Genomic DNA, 16,656 nt, shown 5'->3' with positions numbered 1-16,656 from the left:
TAGGGTAGTGGTGCGTGACAATGATGATACAGTGTGGGCTGGGCGAGGTCGCCCCTGGCCCGAGACAGTGTTGATGGATCCGAGGTGATATGGACGTCGCGGGGAGCCGAGTGACGACAACGGGGATGGGCCCGAGGCGGAGCCGCCCGACGCCACCTAAACAACAAGCCTCTTTGCGAGCTTCTCAAAGCTCCGCCCCCAGAGCGTAAAGTCGCCGCCCGCCTCGGCCCAGCTGCGCGACAGGATCCACACATAGCTCATGGGGAAGAGTTGGTGGATGAGGAGGGGCATGTTTGCCGGCAGGAGGTCGTCGTCGCCAAACTCGCTCTTACGGGGTGCCGAGGGCGCGTTGTCCTCTGCGTCGGCGCGGCCCCAGTCGCGCGTACCGCTGCGGCGGCGGGCCTTGTGGATCCCGCCGGCCTCCACCTTGCCGCGGTACACGTTGATTGCTCTGACGCAGATGTCGATGTCGTCGACGAGCGCGCCGAGCAGCAGCCCGGGGAGCGAGTAGTCGAGGTCGTCGCGCAGCAGGAAGTCGACGATGAACGCGTAGATGAGCGTGCGCAGCGTCGCAATGCACTCGTGCTTCTTGAGAAACGCGACGCAGTCGGACAGGTGCTGGCAGATACGCAGGTGCTCCTTGTAGAACAGGACGAGCTTGGCCTGCGTCACGAGGGTCAGGAACGTCGTGATCGTCGCGTCGTTCTCCGACTCGTCGGTGAAGTGCACCAGCTTGTCGTCGGGTCTGCTGAGCGCCTCGGCGTCGCGGAAGATGGGGCTGGGGTCAGTTCGCTCGCCCGGCGGCAGACGCACCTCGCGGCGAAGAGGTAGACCGAGTCGACGCGGAAGCGGATGTTGTTCGAGCTGATGAGGGTGAAGTCGCCGTTCCTAAAGTCCTTGTCGTCGTGGATCGTCTCGCCGGCGCTCGGCTGCCGCTGCATGCTGGCCGATAACTTGGTCAGGATCGTGGACGGCGGCCGCTGCGACATGACAGTGTAGGACGGTGGGAGGGACATCATGGGTGGCGAGGAGGATGTAGTTATAGGTTCGGACAAGTCGGACGTGTGATGGGCGGCGGTGTGTTCTCGTCGTCGACCGACGGCGGGACTAATTGGCATGCTCGTGCCCCCGCTGGTCCCACGGCCTGTGATGGAACGGACACGGACAGTGCAGTGTGAGAAGAAGACGCGCAGCGTCGTCGACGATGCACGGGCATTGTTCGTCAGTGGGGTCAGTATCATTGTCCGAGATTTGGCACATGGGCTTGGTGTGACGGCAAAGGTGCGCGACACTGGTTCTGTGCTTTCTCTCTCGACATTCAGTTCACGCATGCATGACAACCCTTGCATCGGGGGTGGAGCATCCCGTACCCACAGTAGCGACAGAGTTCTCGTTGTTGGGCGACAAGGCTGATGATTGGCATCCGCGGTACATACCAACCACCGCCGTGCAACACACAATGACTGTGGCACCGGACGTGTGGCAGTGTGTCACCCACGCCCACACCCACGCCCCCGCCCCGCGCCCCATCCCACTGCTCAGGCAAACACAGCCTCGACGTTCTCCGTCTTCAAGAATCCCTTGATGTCCAGCGCCTCGGCGCGGCTCTTGGACGCGGGGTCAAAGTACGGCTTCTCGGCGAGCGATGCGACGCGGGTGCCCTGGCCACGGCGTCAGCCCTGCGCCGCCCCCACCCCATGCCCACTCACATGCCTGATCTCGTCGTAGTCAAAGCTGACACTGTGAATCGTCGCGCGGTTGTCCCAGATCGCGCTGGTGCCCGGCGTCCAGTGCCAGCGCAGCTGGATGTCGAGGCTGCGCTCGTACAGGTCGTTGAGGTACGTAAGGAGCGCGTCCGACTCGGCCTTGTCAAAGCCCTCGATGCCGAGCATGTTGCCGCGGTTGACGTACAGCACCTTCCACCCCGTGACGGGGTGCGTGCGCACGAGCGGGTGCGTGCGCGTAATGTACTTTGGCGGCCCGTGGGGGTCGTTGGGGTCGGGGTACGAGTTGCCCGACTTGTAGATGCCCCTGGGCTGTCAGCGCTGCTCCCCTCCAGTATGATCCCACTTGAGGCCCTCGAGGATGGTGCGGAACGCGGGCGAGAGCTTGTCGTACGCCGCGTAGCCCGAGGCCCAGAGCGTGTCGCCGCCCACCTCGGGCACGCTGTCCTGGTGCAGGTGCGTGTAGCTGGCGGGGAAGGCCTCGTGCACAAAGTCGGTGTGCCAGCCAAAGAAGGCCGGATACGGGCGGCGGTACGACCGCTCCTTGTACCACTTGCCCTTCCACCCGTCGGGCCAGATAACGGCCACGCCCGGGTGGCCCGGCACGGTCGGCGTGAGCGGGTGCTCCTCGACGATGCCGTCGCCCCAGTACACGCCGAGCTCGAGCTGCTTCTGCGGGGTGAGGTCCTGGTCGCGGAAGACTGGAGTGAGCGGTGCCTAACGGAGCAACTTACAGACAACGCCGCGCTCCGAGACGAGCAGCGCGAGCTCATCCTTCTGCTGGTCGGTCAGGTCCTTGAGCTGCAGCCCGATGATCTCAGTCTGGCGGTCAGCTCGGCCAAATGTCTCCACCCACGCCAAAGTGCTTGGTCAGGTCGACGACCTTGGTCGCAGCGCCGAACAGCGCCGCCTTGCTCTTGTCGGCCCGGCTCCCGGGGTCGTTGTACGGCCCCTCGCGCACGTACTCGCGGATGTGCTGCACCTCGCCGATGTCTGGGCGAGCAGGCACGTTGGGGTATCCCTTTGTCAGGTCGATGCCGGCCTTTGTGAGGCGCAGGATCGCAGTGTCGGGCGGGACGGTGAGGTCGACCTTGGTCGTGTCGACGGCTGCGAGGGCTGCCTTGAGCGCCGCGAGGTCGAGCGCCTGCGCTGCCTCGGGCTCGGTGGGGATCGCGATGGGGGCCATTGTGGGTGCGTGGGAGGGGTCGTGGGCAGCGCACCGCGCTTTATCTGCCACAAGTTGGGCAGCCTCGCCACATTCGCCGTCCGACGGCCAGCATTGCATCGCTCACGCCACCAGCGCCAGTTGTGGCGTGTGTCGGGCGTCCGCGACGAGCTATATGCAGTGGGCCGAAGAGGCCGACGAGTGAGCATGCTGGTTGGGCTGCTGGCGTGCTGGTTGCTGGCGTGCTCTCCGGCGCTCTGTCAGTAGGCAGCTCCTCGGAGCGAGAGGAGATCAGTGCCGCCGCGGCCCGGCAAGCCCGCCGGTGATGGCGACATCGGCTTCTCCGGGGACGTGAGTGGTGTGAGCTGGTGTGAGCTGGTGTGAGCTGGTGTGAGCTGGTGTGAGCTGGGTGCGAGTCAGGCCAGCGCAGGCGCCAGCCTGCAGGACATAGCCGAGGCCGGCGGCCATGTCGTGCTTTGAGTGGTTCATGATGAGCTCGCCATGTCGCTGCTGATGCATGCGCCGAGCGGGCTACGGTGGGGTCGTGAGGCGCCGTGTTCCTTGACCTCACGCTCGACGTCGAGGAGGGGCTTCTTCCTCTCGACGATGTTGTCGAGGTCGAGTGGGTTTGGTGGTTACATAACCTTCGGTGGTCTCGGCAGGTCTCGGCAGCCAAGGCAACGCAGCCTCGTGCAGCCCGGCCCACGGCGCCGCTGACAGTAGCGGCTGCACCTCCACCGAAGCTGAGCCCCGCCGGCCCCACCCCGTGCACCCAAGCTCAAGCTCGAGCGTGGAGCATTACACTCTGCGCCTTGTCGGTGGCTTAGTCGCATTACAGCCCTCTAACACCCATCGTGGCGCCGATTAGGTAAAGCCATCCAGAACCTCGAAATGCTTTAGCGAGGGTGCAAGCAATTACAAGGCCTGCTTGGCAGTGAGCTGACAACGTTGGCGCCGCTCCGCATGGTTGGTCAGACGTCGCGTCGGGCCGACGACCGCGCGTCAGCCTGCGCGCCTGCTGGCGACTGCCACATGGTTGACCCTGCCAAACGGCCACACCTCACTGTGCCTTTCACTCCCGCCCTAATTTGGCTCCCCTTTCCGCGAGGTTATGTGGTCATGTCGTGTTGGCGGATGCGGGCCGGCCCTTGCAGTCACCCCGTTTCCCGCTCATTGCTCATTGTGCTCGCGTACGCATTAGCATCCACGCGCAGGGGCATATGGCACCACTGTCGCGGCATTACAAACGAGGGTGGAAGCTGCTAGAGGCCGCAGGGTCACCACTCGGGGGTCCTTTGTTGGCGGAAGGGGTGCGCCTGCTGGCTGAGGGGGTGGTCCTCGCTACTATCCTAGTGCCCGGCGCCAAGGCTGCAGGCCTGGCCATTGCTGGGCCCAGGCATATATCGGGTGGCTTGGGAAGCACCACAGACTTGGACAGAGTGAGACATGCCGGCACAACGCCGAGTTAGCGGCATAGTAGCCAGCGAGCGCATTGGGTAGGCCTTGCTGGCTGCTTGCCGACGGCGGCGACGACGATGCCGCATTCGTTGCTGGCAGAGAGCCGAGTAGTGCTAAGCCGTCTCACATGACCTGCATGGCCAGCATACTTGCCTGGAACGGAGCATTCCAGATGGATTAGTGCGACAGTGTATTCGGTCTGGCGCCGCTGGTATGTAATGCTAATGCAACGGCCAGCCGCTGCCAGCCCGCGGTCGGATTACCTGTTCCGACTGCTGCGGCTGCGGGGGTTTGCCAAGACCAGCCTCGCGCAGTATAGCCAGTCTAGCCGCGTCGAGTTGGAGCAGAGGCACGAGACGAGAGAAATTTGAGCCTCACCCACGTTGGCCACAAAAGTCTTGGCGATGCGCCTCGTTGGTTTGTGGCTTCAGGGACCACCCTCGGCACACCATCCATCCAACGCGACCACCCTCTTCTTTTAACCGCGAGCCATCGACGGCGGTCTGGGCTGGCCGTTGCAATGCGCTGCGCTGCATCGTCACGCTTGTACGTGCTCTGCAGACACGGATCTATGCACCGGTGCGGCGGGCAATATTTCCCACGGACAGTAAACACCATTCGAGTCACGGACGTGCCCAATGCACGGGACGTTTCGTCATGATCGGAGGCTTTGCTGTGAGAGCGACGCGTCGTCGTCTGCCATCCTTTCGACTGCGCTGCGCACACAACAAGCATGTTGCCCGAGGGTGGCGCGCGGCGGCCGCCAGGCGGCAGCCACAGGAAGGCACAATCCCAGAGAACAAGGACTCATGGAAACCAGGGCCCATTTACGTTCCAGGGACCGACCGGCCTGTCCCGCGTTTCGCGCATCCACTCGCGGTACGACGCCTACACACCCGAACATTTCTTCGCGAGCTCAAAGTCACTACTTTCAGGCCCATGGATCTAGGCGGAGAGGCCAGAGGCACTGGACCCCCACTCGCGGCCGACGACGAGGTGCGCCGCCGATCTGGCCTGTGGCGTGCAGACACCACCCCGAAAGAGAAGCCCCTCCCTGGCGGCCTCGCGGCCTCGCGGCCAACTAGCCTCGTGTTGGCCGACCCACACGGGGGCGGCCCACCTCGCGGGTCACCGCAACCACCCTCGTTGTGACTCACAGAGCATTCCCTCGCACACCCTCGACGGGGCGTGACCCTTTTTGCACAGTCTCTGTGTTGACCGCTACTGCCGTTCATGGTACTAAACACTTACCCCTCCCCGCCCTTGACTTGTCTCTCTTCATCCCACCACCACCAACCCGACTAACCATCTCAGCAGCGCTCTCTGGCTGGACCAGTACTTCCCTCGCTACGTAGATCAATCTCAGACAACTCCAAAGTCTCTCTCTCTCTTTACCTCGTCCTTTTCCCGACCTTCCTTCGACAAAAAACCCTCGTTCAAGATGATGTTCTCCAAGTCGACCACCCTCGCCGTCCTGGCCCTCCTCGCTACCGTCGTCGAGGCTGCCCCCGTCAACCACGGCCACATGCTCCCCGTCGCTCGTGCCCAGCTCGTTCGCCGCGGTGCTAAGAAGTGCGCCGTCGCCGCGTCGGCCGTCCCCACCACCACCACCTCGGAGGCCGTCACCACCACCTTGGTTGTCCCCGCCGAGGCCCCCGCCTCGTCGACCTGGTCGGAGGCCGCTACCACCACCTCGGAGGCCGTTACTACCACCTCGGAGGCCGCTACCACCACCTCTGCTGAGGAGGCCGCCTCGTCCTCGGCCGCCCCCTCGCCCGCCGCCGAGCCCGCTGCCGACGCCGCTCACGACGAGTCGAACAACGAGAACATTGGCGGCAACCTCGCCGCCGCCCCCACCCCCGCCAACGGCGGCAAGAAGGGCCAGGACCAGCCCCAGCAGGACCAGCCTGAGGAGAAGAAGCCTGAGGAGAAGAAGCCCGAGGAGAAGAAGCCTGAGGAGCAGAAGCCCCAGGAGGACAAGCCTCAGGAGCAGAAGCCCCAGGAGGACAAGCCCCAGAACAGCGGTTCGGGTGGCTACAACATCCAGGGCAAGGCCTCGTTCTACTCTGTCGTCAACCCCGAAGAGAACCACGGCTACTCTGGCGCCGTCGCCTGCTCGGGCCAGAAGTACACCGACGCCGACTGGATCGCCGCCGTCGGCGACGCCCACTACCAGGGTGGCGCCAACTGCGGCAAGAAGGTTGAGATCCGCGACAAGAAGACCGGCAACGTCCAGCAGGTCACCATTGTCGACCGCTGCGCCGGCTGCGAGTACGGCCACATCGACCTTACTCCCCCCGTCTGGAACGCCCTCCACAACAACCAGGACCACGACGGCATCTTCGACGCCGAGTGGAAGTTCCTCTAAACGCGTAACTCGCTCTTCGTTTCGCCGACCACCACGTAGCGCTGTCCTGGCGGCAGCCTACCCCTCCCCCACCCCCTTCCCTGCCTCTGTGCGAGTGGCTCACGCGTCGCTCCCAGTAGCGCAGAGCCACCTATAGATCAGGGCTTATATACTGCATCATACTACCTGCGTGCGCACTGGGCCTGGCCGGTTCAGGCAGTGTTTTTACTATGCACTCAGTGTTGTTGTCACGGTTTGCGCATGCGTGCGGGCGTTGGCGGTGTGTGCAGCTGACGTGGCTGGAGCGCACAAGCGCACACCAAGGACGTGCATTGCTCGCCGTTGACCGCGGTACGGGAGACGGGCTCGCTCCCGTCAGTCAGTCTGCACGCACAAACGCGCGTCGTCAAGCAAAATCCTGCGTCATTGTGCCTTCACAGCAGTGCAGCTTGAAACCCTGTCCTTCTCATACGAACTGGTGCCTGCAGTTACAGGTCCCAGGAGGGCGAGGTGGCTCGTCGTAAGCGTTTCATGCAGCGATATTGGTTCCAGCGATGTGGTGGGGGTGTGGGTGTGCATGCATATGGGAGACGGCGTCGAGGTGGGAGCGACGGCGGCGGTTGGGCAGGTGGCGAGCTCGTCGTGGTCAGTGGCTGGTTCGCCGTTGTGGCGGTCCCGATCTAGTTCGCCGCTCTCGCTCGCTCGCCCCGATCCCGCCCCGCGCCGCCCGGCCCCACCCACCCATCATACCATGGCATTGTTCATCCCTCTATAGCTCTATATGCGGTCAGCCGCGGCGCAGATGTAAAGGCACAACACGTTGCATCGCGATACAACAAGGCGGCATCGCGACGCGGGCGGGCGAGCAGCGCGCAGAGCAGAGCAGAGCAGTGCAGAGCCGTGCTGAGCGAGCCGCCCGCCCGCGCCTGCTCGGTGTCGCAAGGTCGGCGGCCGGCGGCGGCGCACCGACGGCGCCCTACCAGAGGGCGGTGAATGAGAGGGGGGAAGAGTCGGGACCGAGTCGTTTGTTGTTTGCCAGTGTGGCGGTTGGCGTGATGTGGCGTGTGGCGGCGATCGTCCACTTAGATGAACGACCACTTGAGGTTGAAGACGCCGTTGTTGTTGTGGCCGTGGAGGGCGTTCCACAGGGGCTGGGACAGGTCGAGGTCGCCCCAGGCGCACGAGCCCTTGCCGTCGCCGCCGCAGCGGTCGACGACCTGCGCCTCCTTCCAGTTGCCGGTCGTCGTGTCCTCGATGCGGACCCAGCGGAAGCAGCCGCCGTTGCGGCCGCCGTAGGCGTCGTACTGGCCGTGGTTGAGCGCGACAACAAACTCCTCGTTCTTGTACAGCTTCTGGTCGGGCCCGGTGCCCGGGTTGATGCAGGCAACAGTACCGGGAGCGTAGCCCTCGTTCTCCCACGGGTGGTCGAGGTTGTAGTGCGTGCCCTTGCCGGTGAAGACCTCGCCGTTGTGGTGGTGGGCAGCCACTCCGGCGTCGCCGTTCCAGTCAACCTTGTGGTTGGGCCTGTCGCCCGAGGGCGCTGGCGCAGGCTTGTGCTCCTCCGGCTTGTGCTCCTCCGGCTTGTGCTCCTCAGGCTTGTGCTCCTCAGGCTTGTGCTCCTCGGGCTTGTGCTCCTCGTGCTGGGGCGCGGGCGCAGCGTTGAGGTTGTGGCCGATGTTGTGCTGCTCCTCCTGCTTGTGCTCCTCCTGCTTGTGCTCCTGCTCGTGCTCGGGCACATAGTTCTCGGGGTGCTTTCCCTCGTCGTGGAACCCGTTGTCGTGCTGCTCGGGCTTGTGCTCCTCAGCAGCGGCGGGGGCCTCGGCCGGCGCCTCGGCGTGCTCTTCCTTGGCGGGCTCGCCGTGACCCTCGGCCGGGGCGACCTCCTCGTCGTCATCGACGGGGTCGGGGACGCCGCACTTCTTGGGCGGGAGGCCGCGGCGCACGAGGTGCATGTTCTGCGTCTGGGCGATGGGGGCGGCGTGGCGCGCGACGCGGGCGCCGTGGCCGTGGGTCGGGGCCGCGAGGGCCGGCGCAGCGAGCGCGAGCACGGGGAGGAGGGAGAGAAGGCCGGTGAGCTTCATTGTGGCGGTTGGGTTGGCGGGGTGAAGTGTCGGGAGGTGGCGGCGCGATTCCAATGAGTGTCGGTAACGAGTGTGGCACGACTGGTCCAGCCGGTCGTAGTCGTAGTATCTCACGTCAAGGTAGAGGGGAATCAGTGAACAAGGGAGTGTTGGGGGGCAGCTGGCCTTTTATTGCAGCCACACGACCTGCCAGAAGCAGACCTCCATCCTGCAGGAGGACACCCAGTCATCTTGGCAGGACGACAATCTGGTCCTCGTGTGCCTATGCATTGAGCGCGTCAGTCTGCCAAGAAGCGCGGCACACCCAGCCCCGCCGCCAACCCCGCCGAGCAGCGGCACGGCGCGGCAGCGAGTGGGTGGCTTGGCTGTAATATCAGTTTCAGTGGTCTCTTGGCCACCTACTGCGTATAGTGAGCACCACCACGCCGAGCAAGTGCCAAGCGCCACGAACGTATCGCGCCGCACCGATTCGCTGGCTGCCAGGTGGCCATGCACACGCGACGCGTCCGCCGCCCCCCGCCACCTACGCACGCGCGCGGGAAGGGTGCCGCAGGTGCTGCCCGCAGGGAGGCCGACCCGCCAAGGACGACACGAAACCTTAGCGCGGGCTTCCCGCCCTTGGCGCGTTTTGGGGGCGCGCCGGCGACAGACCCCGGGTGGCGCGACGTGTTTGTTTACGTCGGCGTCACTGGACGTACGTGCGCCGGTGGGCCGTGACGGCGTCGACGCATGCATGCTCGCTGGCACGGACGAGCTGCTCACCGTGCGTTGCATGCTCGACGAGGCCGAGCGCCGCGCCCCGCCCAGCCGTGCGCTCTTGTCACTCTGGCGCTACCCGGTTCCTTCCCCTTGGCTGCGGGTCGCGGGGGGGATTTGAGCGTCGCGGGACTGGCACTGATTGCGCGGCTTGGGCGGCAGCGGCAACACTGTGCAGTGCGTCATCCACCCGCCCGCAGCGACACCAAGCATGCACCAAGCCGCACCCTCCACCTCGCAGCAGCTCCGAGCACCCCCAAACACGGCGGCGGGCAGCACACACCGACGCAGCCTATGAATGCGCGCGCTGAGGCCCCGCCCACCCCCGCCAAGGCCGCGTCCTCAATAGGTCAGGATGGCTGGGCGCGCCGAGCGCTTTGTTTGTGTCGGTCGTCGCTGCCCACTCCGGATCGGCCCAACATTCATGCAATGAATGTGGATCGGACAAGCATGAGTGGCCCCCGCATAAGCATGTGTGTACATTGCGAGGAACTGCGAGGAACAACGAGGGGGTGGTTGTTGCAGTGCAGTGCTGCAGGTTGGGTGTCCACACTGGGTGGCGACGGTGAGGTCGTGCAGTGGGCTCAACGCTGGGGCTCACCTCGCCTCGCCTCGCCTCGCTGCCCCTCGCCTCGCTGCCCCTCCCTTCCGTGTCCTCACTGCGCCGTCCACCCCCCATCCACAGTCAAGCTGCTCCCCGTAATCGTGTCGGCGGCGTCGCTGCACAGGAACACGACCGTCGCACCAATCTTCTCGGGCGTGGTGAACCTGAGCATGGGCTGCTTCTCCCCCAGCAGCGCGGCCGTCTCCTGCTCCTCGGTCGTGCCGTTCTTGGCTGCGCGATCCACAATCTGCTGCTTGACGAGCGGGGTCAGCACCCAGCCGGGGCAGATGGTGTTGGCCGTGACGCCTTTGTTGGCGTTCTCGAGCGCGATGACCTGGGGTGTGAGTGGTGTGGGCGGGGTGGGATGCGAGGCGGGGTGGGAGGCGCGGCGGGGTGAGAGGCGGGGTTTGAGGCGTGTCAAGCAGGAGGGATGGCCACCACGATGAGGAGTGGAGATGCCTCGAAGGCTGGCGGCGCGGTGGAGCGAGTGTCTATGTACGTCGCGTTGGCAGCACTCCGGACACGGTGACGGAGAAGACACCAGTGTCGCGAGCTCGAGCGAGGACCAGTCCGTCTGGCGACAGGGCCACCCACCGCTCAGCGAGTCAAGACAACCGTGGTGCGCTCCGCCCGCGAGTCAAGTGTGCAGGCAGCGGGCACCTGCCCAAGACCCGCAAGGGCAGTGGGGAACGAGCCCATCCTCTACCCCGGAGGACGCTCATCTAGCCTGCGAACGGGAGCACACCGGACGGCGTAGCGGACACAGCGAGTATGCCAGACCGACAGCGCGTAGCCGGTGCGTGGCCACATCATGCGCCGCAGTCACTCCACTCCCGCTGGTCGGGGCTCCCTGCCGCGCAAGCCGCTCCGGCGCGTGCACGTCCCATCACCCGTCTCGCCTGCCGCCTCTTCGACGGGGTTGCTCTCAAGCACGAGGGAGCGCACAACCTGAGCAGTTGAGATCTCTCGGCGGCTGCCAGATAGATGTTGGCTGAACGCCGTCGCGAGGCCGTGTTCGCGCGACAAAGGCTACATGGGTCCCGGAGCAGCACACGAGGCGCTGCCCTCTCTTTGCCCAGTGTGGGTGACGCACGTTCCCCTACCCAGCGAGCGCCGCAGTCACCCCTCGCCGGGCGTACGGGGGCTCCTTGCGTATGTCGGCCCCTCGCAGCCACGCACAACCGTGAGGAGGCAGAGACCTCGGCAAGCGCAGCCACGGAGTCCCCCGGTGCGGGGCGCGCCATGGGGTGAACGGGGCACGACGCGCGACTTGCCGCCACGGCAACTGGGAATCACGACCCGCCCAACTCATCCCTCCGCGGCCGCCTCGCTCCGCTCGGCTCACGACTCACCTTGGTCAACCCCACGATCCCGTGCTTTGCCGCGACGTACGCCGCCTTGTTCTCGCTCCCGACGTGCCCGTGCACGCTGGCGATGTTGACGATCCGGCCCCACCCCTTGGCTTGGAAGTGAGGGAGCGCGTGCTTGGCCGTGTGGAAGGCCGAGGAGAGGTTGATGGCGAGGACGCGGTCCCACGCGGAGTCGGGGAAGGCCTGGGGCGTGAGCGGGGGCGTGGGCGGGATGTCGTTGCGCACAGCCCGACTGGCTGGGGTGGTGGTCGCCGAGGGATCGAGGTATCGACCACCCAACGCCGCCTTCCTCGTCTTCCTCGCCGGCTCCCTCGTCTTCCTCGCCTTGCCCTGCCGCTCGCTGGTGCTTGGGGCTGGCGGAGCTTGCCCGCCCCACCCCGAGGAAGACCACCACCACCCGGCTCCGCCCGCCGACTCACCTCAACCCGATCAATATGCTGCACCCCCGCATTGTTGACGAGCACGTCCAGCCCGCCATCCCCCACAGCCTGCTCGATCATCTCCTTAATCTCGTCGGGCTTGCTCATATCCGCGGGCGAGTAGCGCACGCGCACGCCGTAGAACTCCTCGAGCTCGCGGTGCAGCGCGGCAATGTCGTCGGGGCTGCCGAAGCCGTTGAGCGTGATGTCGTACCCGGCCGCCGCGAGCGCCGTCGCGATGCCGCGGCCTATGCCGCTCGTCGAGCCGGTGACGAGGGCGTGCTTGCGCGTTGCTGCTGGCATCGTTGTGGGTGGTTGCAACGTTGGAGAAGAGGAGGCCCCGACGTCATATTGCGCCGGGGGCCCGGAATTGGGCAAACGTGATGCCGGGGTGGAGGCGTTGGCCAGGTCAGTGCTGGCGCGTCTGGCGAGCCAGGCTCGTGAGCTCGGTGGTCGGTCGGTGAGCACGGCGCATAGCACAAGTCGCACTGCCTGGGGGGAAGAGCGATGCAGAAGTACATGCACTGTCGCAGAGAACGGCCGGCGACTTGGATGCATCGCAACGGCGCTCCGAGCGGCGGCGGTGTCGACGGCAACGAGCGCCGATCCACTGCCCGCCCACCGCCCCGCCCAGAATAGCCAGAGCATGCACGCGGCCCTCTTCCTTCCCCGCCTCATCCTCCGCGCCGCGGATGCGCGCCGCACCCCCAGCGCCGCCGTCGTCGTCAGTCGCCGCTGCGTCGGATGGGCTTCGTCACGCCGGGCAGCCCAGGGCCCAACTTTCAACCTAGGCTATCTGATAAAGCGCGGCAACCCCTACCCCCCCTCGCCCTGCGGCATCGCCCGCCGAGCTCGACAAGGCATGCACAGCGCCCACCCCGCCTCGCGGCGGCCGACGCCCCCGACGCCGAGCTGCGTCGGACCCGACGGCGGCGAGTGGTGTCGTCGCGAGCGAATACAAAGCTTTGCCCTACGCACTCAGGCACCGGCCGACTTTGCGAGGTATAACGTCAACACGCCTGCGGATAACGACGAGGTGTGCGTCTGACTGCTGACTGACTGGTTGTATGCATGCGCTCTAGCTGCTTGCGCCACGAAACAGGCCCATTGTAGGGGACGGGGGACTAGGGCGATGAGGTTGTTGCTTGCGACGGGGGCCGACTGATGCAGTGTGAGAGCTGCGGGATGGGCGTGAGTCGGTCGATACATCGGTCAGGCGTCAGGCATGTGGACAGGTACGGTACGCAGGGAGTCAGGCATTGCAGCCACCGCCGCCTCGTCCGCCGCCGCTGTCGTCGTTGTCGCCGTCGTCGAGGTCTGAAACGGTAGTGCCTTGAGTCCCACCCAAACTCTGTGCTGCCGCCGTGCTCGTGCCGCGCCAGGTAGCCAGCCACGTTTAGACTAACCCCCAACCTTGCCCCCCCCCCCCCCATTGTCGTCGTCGTCGTCGTCGTCGTCAGAGTCGGAAGCGCGCAGGCCAGACACCGGAACGAGAACGAGGACGAGAACGAGACGAGACTACGAGGCACCGCCCGTCAACACACGCCCACGCCCACTGCGCCACTGGTGCACGACGCACGCCCCTGTGCGACTCTACCTCATTCAAAAACACCGCGGCTCGTAGAAAAAGGCCTCACGCCGACTCACAAAGGACTCATCCCCCTACTCTACACCTCTACACTTTGCATTGCACCACCCACCCACCAAAATGCTCTTCACCAAGCTCGCTGCCGTCGCCGCCGCCCTCGCCGCGCCCCTCGCCGTCGCCGAGAACGGATACTGGGCCAACACGATCCACGTGAGTGCGCGCCGCGCGGCTGCCTTCCCCCGGCGCCGGCACGCACCCAACCACCCCACCCCCCGCCCACTGACACCCCCAGGCCGTGTCCGTCCTCAACGGCCCCGGCGGCGTGTCCGGCCTCATCAAGTTCTCGCAGGACAAGGGCAGCTGCGAGGTGTCGGTCACTGGCACGGTGAGTTGATTGAAAGAAGCGCACGCACCCACGGCCATGCCGTCATCGATACTGCCCGCCTTCCCGGTCGTGAGGCATCTGCTATATTCGGCGGCTGGGCGTCCCGTCTGGTCATGGCGGGTGTCGCCATGGCGGCGGTGTGTGCTGCTGCTGTATGCGGCATGCATCGGCGGCGACGACGATGGCAGCGACGACGAGCGTGTTGATGCGTGGTCGCCCCGTCGCTCAAACACCCCCTCGGGTCAGGGCCGCCCGGAGTGCAGCGCGGCAGAGGACGCGCGACGCTGGTCGTTCCTGTCCTGGCGCGCGTTGTTTGGTGTCTCCGTCGGCCGAGTGCTGCGAGCGAGCCGCACCCGTCGTGCATGCGCTGTGTCGTCGGCGCTGCTGGTCGGACACAGCACATGCATGGGCAGCGGTGTGTGCGTGCACCGCCAGCCAGCACCGCTAGTCGGCACCGCCTGCGAGCAGTCGCCGCGAGCGCTCGCCGCTCACCCCTTCCTCGCCTTCGCTTCCTCCGGCACCGCCGCTGCCGCTCCCTTCCCCACCCCCCCGCCCCCACTCACACCCCCAGATCCAGGGCCTCTCGCCCAACGCCGAGCACGGCTTCCACATCCACCAGTTCGGCGACATCAGCGGCGGGTGCAACTCGACGGGCGGCCACTTCAACCCGTTCAACAAGACGCACGGCGCGCCCGACGCCAAGGTCCGCCACGTCGGCGACCTCGGCAACGTCAAGACGGACGCCAACGGCACCGCGGTTGTTGACATCAAGGGTGGGTAGAGGCGGTGGCTTGGGCCGTGCAGAGGCAGTGTCTGGACCGAGCTCACCCCGCAGACTCCAAGATCCAGCTCCTTGGCGCGCGCACCATCCTCGGCCGCGGCGTTGTTGGTGAGTACCCCGCCCTAGGCCCAGACGCCCACTCACACCCCAGTCCACGCCGGCCGCGACGACCTCGGCCTCGGAAACGAGACCGACTCGAAGACCACCGGCCACGCCGGCGCGCGTGCCGCGTGCGGTGTCGTCGCTGTCGCCAACTAAGGCGTCGCTGTCACTGCTTAGAGTATAGGGTTGAAGAGGAGATCTCGCCCGCAGATGGGCTAGAGTTACATTCTTGTGCTTGTCAAGCATGGACTTTATTGCGTATTGCGGCGGGCGGCGGGCGGCGGGCGGCGGGCGGGGCGACCTGCGCGGTCACGGGGTGGGGTTGGGGCTGGTACTGGCGTTCATGGGCTTCAGACAAAGAGAGCGCGACGCGGTATGACAGCATGCGATAACGATGCAGCAATGGCAGCCGAGGTAGCCGAGCGGTGCCAGGGGCGACGGGCCGGTGGTGTGAGAGCAGGCCTCCGTCAGTGTCAGTGTGGCAGTGTGGCGGGTGCCGGCCCAAGCCCAGTTCATTCACCCCGCCGTCCCACACGCACACACCCACGCACACACACAACACACACTGCATCCTACTTCGCCCCCTGCACCAACAGCTCAAAATGGTACGCCCACTCCCTGCGGTTCCGGTGCTTCCCGCTCCGCTCCCACCCCTTGACCAGCGCGGCCCAGTAAGCGGGGGGGACGATCTCCCTCACCGCGGGCGGGACGTTGGCCGGCACAAGCGCGCAGCGGTCAACGAACGCCTCGCCCCCTGCCCTCGTGTAGTCGGGCGCGGCGCCCTCAATCGCGCGGCAGCACGCCGCAGTGTCCCCAGCCAGGGCGGAGACGACGAACGCGTCCCGGCCGGCGCCGGGGTAGCCGCGCCCCTCTCGCTCGAAGACGTACGAGAGGCGGCGGAGCTCGAGCGCGCAGCCCCACTTGGCCATGAGGCGCGCGACGGCGACGAAGGGCGACGCGCTGGATGCGGGGAGGTACGTGCGCCGGTGGGCCTCGCGCACCTGCGCCGTGTCGAGTTTCAGCGCGAAGGCGAGGAAGGGGCGCAGGACGGCGGCGCACTCGAGCGCGGGGTCGGTGAGCGCCAGCGTGTCGCTCGTCAGCGCGGCGGAGAGCGCCGGGCTGGTCGGGGTCAGCGCTCGCCTGGGGGAGAGAGGTACCTGCACGCCAGGAGCGGGGCAGGGGGCGGGGACGTACCTGCACGCCAGGAGCGGGGCAGAGGGCACGCGGAAGCGCACGCCGTCCGAGCTGAGAAGGGTGAGGTCGCCCTCTGTCCAGGTGCTGTCGGCGACGACGTGCTCTGGCGTGGGCGCGCGCGGGGAGCGCCGGCGTTTGGTGGAGCGGGTGGGGCGGGCGGGCTTGGCCATGGCTGGGTGGGTGGGTTGTTGGAAGAGGATGCGGATGACCTGTCGTCGTCTTTTGACGAGTGCACACAGTGCTTGGGCTGGGGTCCACTCGCTCGCCCCCACCGCCGGCTGTGCCGCCGCCCGGCCACTCGCACCCGTGGCTTGCATTGTGCGGCCACACGACCGACACACGACCGACACACGACCGACACACGACCGACACACAACCCCTTGCCTGACACGCGGGGAAAGTGGCACCGGCACTCGCCCTGTACGGCGTCGCCACTGTCGCACTGACCATGCAAGCCGGTTCTGATCTTGCCACGCCGGCGGCGCCGAGTGCGAGTGAGTGCGAGGAGGGGCCGGAGGCTTGAAGAACCGACGGACCACGTGGAGGGGAGCAGATGGCGAGGGACGGCGGCGAAACCGCCACCCACTGCCGTCGACGCCACTCGACAGTCCACCAACATCCACAACGTCAACCAACATCCACACTCCACTCTTGCAACTTGGCTCTCGTACCAACTCGTCCC

General features: G+C 66.2%; 7 protein-coding genes across 7 annotated transcripts; 2 read left to right on the top strand and 5 right to left on the bottom strand.

The window, feature by feature from the left end:
• Window positions 1–156: 156 nt before the first annotated feature.
• Window positions 157–1,019, bottom strand: Q8F55_002724 (uncharacterized protein; the record flags this gene model as incomplete). Its single annotated transcript, XM_069351315.1, has 2 exons — window positions 157–778; window positions 814–1,019. 2 exons carry the CDS (start codon window positions 1,017–1,019, stop codon window positions 157–159), a joined length of 828 nt encoding a protein of 275 aa, XP_069211701.1.
• A 519-nt stretch (window positions 1,020–1,538) lies between these two features.
• Window positions 1,539–2,910, bottom strand: Q8F55_002723 (uncharacterized protein; the record flags this gene model as incomplete). Its single annotated transcript, XM_069351314.1, has 5 exons — window positions 1,539–1,661; window positions 1,710–2,031; window positions 2,071–2,425; window positions 2,459–2,546; window positions 2,581–2,910. The coding sequence occupies 5 exons, from the start codon at window positions 2,908–2,910 to the stop codon at window positions 1,539–1,541; spliced, it is 1,218 nt and encodes a 405-aa protein (XP_069211700.1).
• Window positions 2,911–5,788: 2,878 nt separating this feature from the next.
• Window positions 5,789–6,715, top strand: Q8F55_002722 (uncharacterized protein; the record flags this gene model as incomplete). The annotated part of the gene is made up of 1 exon (XM_069351313.1): window positions 5,789–6,715. The coding sequence occupies one exon, from the start codon at window positions 5,789–5,791 to the stop codon at window positions 6,713–6,715; it is 927 nt and encodes a 308-aa protein (XP_069211699.1).
• Window positions 6,716–7,776: 1,061 nt separating this feature from the next.
• On the bottom strand, window positions 7,777–8,775 carry Q8F55_002721 (uncharacterized protein; the record flags this gene model as incomplete). The annotated part of the gene is made up of 1 exon (XM_069351312.1): window positions 7,777–8,775. One exon carries the CDS (start codon window positions 8,773–8,775, stop codon window positions 7,777–7,779), a length of 999 nt encoding a protein of 332 aa, XP_069211698.1.
• Window positions 8,776–10,187: 1,412 nt separating this feature from the next.
• On the bottom strand, window positions 10,188–12,227 carry Q8F55_002720 (uncharacterized protein; the record flags this gene model as incomplete). The annotated part of the gene is made up of 3 exons (XM_069351311.1): window positions 10,188–10,469; window positions 11,488–11,688; window positions 11,925–12,227. The coding sequence occupies 3 exons, from the start codon at window positions 12,225–12,227 to the stop codon at window positions 10,188–10,190; spliced, it is 786 nt and encodes a 261-aa protein (XP_069211697.1).
• Window positions 12,228–13,632: 1,405 nt separating this feature from the next.
• On the top strand, window positions 13,633–14,936 carry Q8F55_002719 (uncharacterized protein; the record flags this gene model as incomplete). The annotated part of the gene is made up of 5 exons (XM_069351310.1): window positions 13,633–13,722; window positions 13,805–13,897; window positions 14,469–14,670; window positions 14,733–14,786; window positions 14,830–14,936. 5 exons carry the CDS (start codon window positions 13,633–13,635, stop codon window positions 14,934–14,936), a joined length of 546 nt encoding a protein of 181 aa, XP_069211696.1.
• A 416-nt stretch (window positions 14,937–15,352) lies between these two features.
• Q8F55_002718 (uncharacterized protein) lies at window positions 15,353–16,144 on the bottom strand (the record flags this gene model as incomplete). The annotated part of the gene is made up of 2 exons (XM_069351309.1): window positions 15,353–15,899; window positions 15,975–16,144. The coding sequence occupies 2 exons, from the start codon at window positions 16,142–16,144 to the stop codon at window positions 15,353–15,355; spliced, it is 717 nt and encodes a 238-aa protein (XP_069211695.1).
• Between the last annotated feature and the right edge of the window lie 512 nt (window positions 16,145–16,656).

This window comes from Vanrija albida (genome assembly GCF_041260175.1).
Source record: "Vanrija albida strain AlHP1 chromosome Unknown contig_2, whole genome shotgun sequence".
Taxonomy (NCBI): Eukaryota; Fungi; Basidiomycota; class Tremellomycetes; order Trichosporonales; family Trichosporonaceae; genus Vanrija; species Vanrija albida.
This window is presented reverse-complemented; position numbering and strand designations above follow the sequence as displayed.